At 43.2% G+C, this 7,476-nt stretch overlaps 1 protein-coding gene across 4 annotated transcripts in view; it reads left to right on the forward strand.

The window, feature by feature from the left end:
• LOC101994101 (major urinary protein 4-like) overlaps nucleotides 1-3,272 on the forward strand; it is a 10,983-nt gene extending 7,711 nt beyond the window's left edge. For 2 of the 4 annotated variants that reach the window (XM_026781771.1, XM_013348213.2), the window contains 4 exons: nucleotides 1,022-1,132; nucleotides 1,487-1,588; nucleotides 1,748-1,793; nucleotides 3,013-3,272. In XM_026781771.1, coding sequence (XP_026637572.1) covers nucleotides 1,022-1,132; nucleotides 1,487-1,588; nucleotides 1,748-1,785 — 251 coding nt within the window. In that variant the 3' untranslated portion in view covers nucleotides 1,786-1,793; nucleotides 3,013-3,272. Of the gene's footprint in view, nucleotides 1-1,021; nucleotides 1,133-1,486; nucleotides 1,589-1,705; nucleotides 1,809-3,012 lie in introns of all 4 variants that reach the window. The other 2 variants (XM_013348214.2, XM_026781772.1) reach the window with 2 other exon arrangements.
• The last annotated feature ends 4,204 nt before the right edge of the window (nucleotides 3,273-7,476 follow it).

The following is a 7,476-nucleotide window of genomic DNA, read 5'->3' on the forward strand; positions in this document are numbered from 1 at the left end:
TGTGTGTGTATGTGTGTGTATGTGTGTGTATATGTGTGTGTATGTGTGTGTATGTGTGTGTATATGTGTGTGTATGTGTGTGTGTGTGAGAGACACACACATGTACATGGCTGGGGCTTTAACTCAAGGCCTTGTACATACTAGGCAAACTCTCTATTACTAAACCACACCCACAACCCTCTTTAGAATCCCAGCTGCTCCTGATCATTATTTATTTAGCTAATGCAACAGGGGCCATCTCCTAGCTCGCATCCCAGCTACAGGTGGGTGGAACAAGTACAGTAAGACGGCTCCTTGTCTCCTGTCATCTCATTCTGCACCAACAGTTGCCACCAGTGCGCGTTGCTGAGAATGTGGCAGCAGGTATGTCACTAGAAGCTGTGCAGAGAAGAAGCCAGGCCTCAGAGAGGGAAAAAGAAGCTGAGTTGCTCGTTGCTAACTGTTCAGGGGAGGTCGATCTACCAGTGTCCCTTCTCCTAAAGATACTTCATGTAGTCGGAGACTGATCATTCGTTTCCGGGCCACTCAGACCAGAATAATCACACAGAAACTACATTAATTACAACACTGTTTGGCCAATGACTCAGGCGTATTTTTAGCTAACTCTTCCATCTTGAATCAGCCCATTTTTCTTTATCTGTGTATTGCCATGAGGCTGTGTCTTACTGGGTAAGGTTCTAGCTGGAATCTGTCTCCCTCAGCAGCTACATGGCATCTCCTTGACTCTGCCTACTCTCTCTCTCTATTTCTGTTCTGATTTCCGGCCTGGCTTTACTCTGCTAAGTCATTGGTCCAAAAAGCTTTATTCATCAATAATAAGAGCAATACATATTCAGAAGGACATCCCATATCAACTTCATGAAGTCCGAAGAGCAACAGATGGAAGGCACCAGGCATTTCCAGCCATCCCTTTTAGAATGTGCATTTTAACTCTTTTCTATGTGGGGTAGAACAAGTAAAAGGTTTTCATTATTTCCTGTGGAACAAAGAATTTCTGAGCTGTGTTCCATTTCTTCCACAGATGATGGAGACAATATCTTTAATGTACTTGCTACAGACTATGATGGTTATATTATATTTCATCTCAGAAATATCAACAATGGGGAAACGTTCCAGCTGATGGAGCTCTATGGTAGCGTATTTTCACACAGACACTGATCTGGGGGTGGGAAAAAAAGAGAAGAAAGAAATCCTAACTCTAACATGGTCCTTCCAGCCTGACCCTGAACTGCCTCTTCCTTATATTCTGAAGAGAGATGCTTACCTCTGTCAGCCCTCAGGCTCAGTGGTGGGAGGACTCTGAAATTGCTCAGTGTGCTGGAAAGATATTCTATGGATGTCAAATTCAGGACAGGTCATATCCATGACTGCCAATCATGCTGTCAATCTCTTTCTCATCCTCTGGAGGAGCTGCCCCATCATTCAGCTCAGTGAATGTGGTCAACACATAAAATGCAATCACTACTGTCACTGTTATTTTTCACAGGCCGGAAAACAGAGTTGAGTTCAAACATCAAGGAAAAGTTTGTGGATCTATGCAAGAAGCATGGAATTGTTGAGGAAAATATATTGGACCTAACTGGGGTTGGTAAGTCAAGACTCATTTATTTTTCTCTGCCTGAATTTTATATCATGATAAACCCAAGGGATTGCCAACCAGATATTGCAGCTGAAGAAGCAGCTAGTTTCTCTTGGGGAAATAAAGTGGTACCTGATACCTGAATGTGTTCTTGTTCTCACCCTGCAGATCGCTGTCTCCAGGCCCGAGATGGAGGAGAGGCTTGATCCTCCAGGTGGGTAATTTTCAGGTGAGAGCTAAGACAGGGTAGGCAGGAATGAGGACCTTCCAAAAGCATTAGTATTGTGCCCCAAAATAATAATAAAAATAATTTAATAAGGAACCTTTGAAGAGAGCTTGAAGTTTGGCTTCAAATTATCTGGGTGTGTGATTTAGTCTTACCATGACTTTAAATGAGTGACCCAAGCAATTAAACAAGAAAACAAAGATGCATACTGTATATATGCATACCTTGTGCAGTTGTGTGAAAATGGCTCAGTAATGCATTAAATGTCATGTGAGTATAGACGCTTATCAGTGTGTGTGGTCTACTTCCCTCCCATTCCTTATAATGACATCTCCTTTGAACCCTGTACAGCCTTGACTTCTTACCTGGGGATGGACCTGCCAAATCTGCACTTCTCCTCCAACCTGGAGAGCAAGCTGAGTTCTCTCATCTGTCCTCTTTCCTGTTTAGTCAAAGACTTCACTCTGATAATGTGTGAGAGTCTTTGAAAAGTAGCCAAGGCTTTTATCATTATTTTTCACTTTACTGAAAATTATTCAGAATTTTGTGATGAATCATTTCTCTGTTCCACCAGCCAGCTCCCAAATAATAACACAGAGACTTATTATTAATGATGGAAATTTGACCTATAGCCTAAGCTTGTTTCTAATTAGCTCTTATAACTTAAATTAACCTATTCCTATTAATCTACATTCATGCAGTTTTACCTCTCTTCCATCTTACAGCTCCTGGTGACTCCACTCCTTTTCCTTCCCAGAGTTCTCGTTCTCTCTCTCTCTCTCTCCCCTCTCTCTCTCTCTCTCTCTCTCTCTCTCTCTCTCTCTCTCTCTCTCTCTCCTCTCTCTCTCTCTCTCTCTCCCTGGAAGTTCCACCTAAAGCTCCTGCCTTGTGATTGGCCATTTATCTCTTTATTAAGCCAATCACAGTGACACATCTTCACATACTGTACAAATATCCCACAAAAGAGTTTCTTATGCCAAAGATAGTGGGAACAAGCCTCATATCTTTCATTACTTCCTTTTATTTTTCATATGTCGTCAATACGGAAAAAGTCATTTATTCTATGCCATTCAGCCCGGTATTCTAGTAAGGAACATCAGATAGACGGCAGGGAAAGGTCTGTTTCTTCATCCTTGGCTCTATGTCCTGAAGTCACCCCAAACAATGCTTAATGAGTTTTTGTATTCTTTCTTCCTGGCTTACTCAGTGTTGAATGGGGACTCCTCACCTGGACTCCAGCATCATCCCTTCCTGTGCACACACCAGCCTGTGACAAAATCTGTGATCTGATTCCCATCGCTGTCCTCCAGAAAGTGTAATCCCTGCATCCCCAGAGTCTTCCCTGATTACCTAGGACAACTCATCTAGAATCAAAGGTTTTCCTTTAAGTTTCTCTTTGCCACACCCATGACAACTCCATGAATGTTTTCCTTTCCCTATCCAATAAATGAAAACACTGCAGTTTCATTTATGTCTCTGTGTCCAAGAAAATGTAGGACTGACAGTGAGTGAGTGACGGGACTTGCTGGGTCCTATACTCAAGATCCTTCCTCATGTCCCAGAATCTAACCTGGGTTTCAGGATTCTTACCTCCTCTTCAACAATCTCAAGCCCCAGTGAGTGCTGCCTGTTCTTTGGTTCACCATTTCAGTGACCTTTTAAGGAGAATAGGAACACAGATTTGGAGCACACTTCCTCCATCCATAGCATCTCTTTTTTCAACAGAGCATGAAGAGACACATGCTCCTGAGGTTATACCTTCTCAGCATTGTTCAAGACAAGCTCTGTGGAAAAGAGAATGGTTTGGTCACTAGAGGCACAAAGACTAAAGAAAATAAAAGGTCATATACCTCCCCATAGCATGCTCTGACCCCTGATCAAGATTTAAGCTCATGACTCCTGATTCAAGTTCTTGGTGTACTTTGCTAAAATATGGCAAAACAGTATTGAGAAAGTCAACCAATTATGTTGGATTCCCCCCACTCCTTCCATCCCTTGATGGACTCTTACTATTTCCTAGGTTGGCCTGAAATTCCTGGGTCCAAGTCATTCTCTGGCCATAGCTTCCTAAGTGTCTGCAACTACATCCATACACTGCCAGGTCCAACTTTTCATTTCTAATCTTGGCATTTAAGAGACAAAAAAATCTATACACAACCTACGATGTCCTTGAGAATACTTAGAAAAATAAATAACAGCTCTAATCCAGGACTCTGTCAATCACAGGAAATGGCTTGACAATGCCACTGTGTGACAAGTGACTACAACCCAGAGATTGTTCCCAGGCCTGGATGGCAGCTTGAGTTCACCCTGAAACTGCTGCTTCCACCACTTCGTGGAAATGAGTCATGAAATAGTAAAAGTATTCAAAGCAAGGAGGAAATCATAAATCTCAGACACAGAGCAACCAAGCATGCAGGATTGGGGACAATTGTCACAAGGGCCTGAAGGGATGACAAAGGAGGGTGCACCCTGCAGAGGAACAAAGGCTGAACAGCTCCCCACACTTACCTGGACATACAACAAGAAGACAAGTGCCTGTGACTGCAGAAGCAGGCACCACCCATATGAAAGATTAAAGCAGCTGCTGACATTGTGGGGCTGGCCTGGCTTTTAGATCTAAGAGCCTTCATTTCAGCAGGCTGGTCTGATGCTCATTGCTGGCCCACAATGTCTTGTTGGACATAAATAACCTCATAAAATAGCAACACTAAGCAAGATCATTTGCCGTCTACAAACATGCCTGTCCTCTGGCTAAAATGAGTGACAGCTACTCCTTTACCAATTACAGAGTTAGCTTGATGTCTGTCTTCACTTACAGGTGGGATTCACTGGGCTCTCTAATCACTGAGCTGTCATTGTTCTCCAATTGTACTTAACCTGGAGCTTCCTAAGACATTCCCACATCCTATAGCAGGTTCCTTGTTTCATTCTATTTTAAAAGATTGCCTTGTGTTGTTTGTATATGTGTGTGTATGCATGTGTTTGGGGTGTATGTGCACAAGTGCATGTACATGTGCATGTGTGTATATAAAAACCAGAGGTTGGTGTCATGTCTTCCTCTATCACCCCCCACCTTGTTCTCTGATGTAGAATCTTTCAGTGAACAAGAGCATAAGCGTAAGAACAATAATTCGTAGGAATGTGACTAGACTGACTGGCCCACAGGAGCTCCTCTCTGCTTCCCCAGTACTGGGATTACAGATAGGAACCATTATACGTAGCTTCTTCTGTGGATGCTGGGGATCCAAACTTAGGTCCTCAGGCTTTTAGGGAAAATACCTTACTGACTAAGGGAGCTCCCCAAACCAGGTTCTTTCTGTGATGCCTTTGACTCCCCCTAGAGCATCCTTCCCAACTTCAGTAGTAGACTAGTAAACTTATTTACTTACAAGTATGCTCCTACGGTTCTGTTAGTAAGTTGATATTAAAGTTGTGAGACAAAACAAAGATTACTCCATGACTTGGAAACACCAGCCTAAATCATAAATGCAGTGTTGGGTTTGAACATGGGCACTTAATAGATGACAAAAACAAGGAAGTCTTCAAATTTTAGTCTGAACCATCAGAACAAGAGCATTGCCATTTCTCTAAGTCTCTTGGGAGGATAGACTTACTGGAGAAGGAAAAGTTCCAGTCTCAAACCTTTATTATTTAGTTAGGCCACTATATAAAGGCCCCAGGGCAAGGAAGAGCTTGTGCAGTTGAGTCAAGAGCTTGTTGTGCAAGTGTGAGGATCTGAGTTTGATCCCCAGACCCACATAAAAGAGTGGAACTTGGTGAAGTACAGTGGCACATGCTCATAACCCCAGCACTGGGAGGTGGAGACACACAGCTCTGGAGGGCTCTGCTCGATGGCCTGCCTATACAGCCATATTGGGCTCCAGGCAAACAACAGACTTGGTTTCCAAATATAGTGGACAGCCTCTGGCAAACAAGACTCAAGGTTGACTTCTGGCCTCCACACACATATGCTCACATGCCAACCTGCACCAATATACACACACATACATGAACACCCACATACATGTGTACACATGCACACACACACACACACACACACACACACACACACACACACACAAAAGGCCAATTTTAATCCAATATGGCTCAGTAAAGATGGAATTAATTTCTCTCTCCATGTATTCATTCAGGAACCTGGTTCTTTCTCTATATTATCCCCATGGGACATGACCTCATGTCCTCATCCACATGGTACAAGAGAAGAGGAGATAGTGGGTGACCCTGTCTTCTATTTACTCTACTCTGGCTCTGTATCCAGGAAGTTCTGCCTCTTGTGTTATCCTCCAAGGCCAATCCCCACTTCCTGTTTCCTCAGATTCAGAGCAATGACCCTGGGGATTAGCGTCAGAGCTTCATCAAAGGCCAGGCATGAGCTTCTGTTGGCAATACAAATTCTTCACAAACATAAAGGATGTTTTCTGTGTTTGCCACTCAATCTCTCCATGTTTGTTACCTTATCTAATCAGAGTTTTGGAATTTTCTAGATTGACTTCTAGGACCTGCCTACTCCCTTCCTGTCCTTTAAATTGATGGTGACTATCTTGAAGTCATCTAAAATAACAGACTTGAGTGGAGTAGCTCTTTAACCCTTCCCCAGCAGTCCCAAAGTTCTCAGTATCTATCTGATCTGCTGTGAAACTTTGACACTCACTTCAGAGACATCATGCATACTGCTTCAATTCAGGATGCAGAAGCAGGGACTTTCAATCAGGTTGGAGTGAGGCTTCAGGCAAGGAAGGCCTGACTTAGTAAGACTCACTTCCTGGGAGGTGAATAAGGCTGATTAGGTGATTAAAACTTCAATGATAGCAGAGTCGAATGCTGTAGGTCCATAGCTAAATTGTCTTGGCTATCATCAGTTCCCTAAATCTTTCATTCCCTGCATTTGTGTGTGAGCCTAATATCCTTCTGACTTTTAGGTAAATTAAATTCCCCAATTTGATGTGATCCATCTACCTGATGTTCCTACCAAAACGTTTTTAAAGTATCTTGATCTATGATTTTCTTTGTTATGTTACTATGAAGATACATAAAACTGTTGTCACACTGGAACATGCTCTTTGGGGTAGTTTAAAATTGTGTTCCTAGGCAACTATTACAAAGAAAACATTTAATTGGGATGGCTCACTTAGAGTTTCAGAAGTTTGGTCCATTATTATTGCTGTTCCTTTTGGAGACACATGCGCAGAAGGATCATTGGACTACAATTCCCAGAAGCAGTAGAGGACACAGCATCCCATAGGACTACAAATCCCAGTTCGACGGAAAGCCACAAATGCGCAGGACATTTTCCCAGACGCACCTGGATCCCCCCTTAAAAAACAGGGAACGCCATAACTTGCCCTGTTTTCCTTTCGTCTTTTCACCCCTGTCCCTCACCTGTCGTCACCCCCCCATTAACCTACGTGGGACCGCCCTGCGTCTCTTATTTTCTCTCCAACCCCGCAGAAAGAACAACAGTTGGTGCCATCTACTAGGGGTGTTGAAATAAGAGCGGCGGAGCTGCGTCCCAGGCACCCAGCCACCTGCATGGCTAGCTTAGCTTATGACCCAAAATAATTACACGGAAACTGTATTCTTTTAATCACTGCCTGGCCCCAATAGTTCCAACCTCTTATTGGCTAGCTCTTACATATTAATCTAACCC

This window comes from Microtus ochrogaster, chromosome 10 (genome assembly GCF_000317375.1).
Source record: "Microtus ochrogaster isolate Prairie Vole_2 chromosome 10, MicOch1.0, whole genome shotgun sequence".
NCBI classification, from domain to species: Eukaryota; Metazoa; Chordata; class Mammalia; order Rodentia; family Cricetidae; genus Microtus; species Microtus ochrogaster.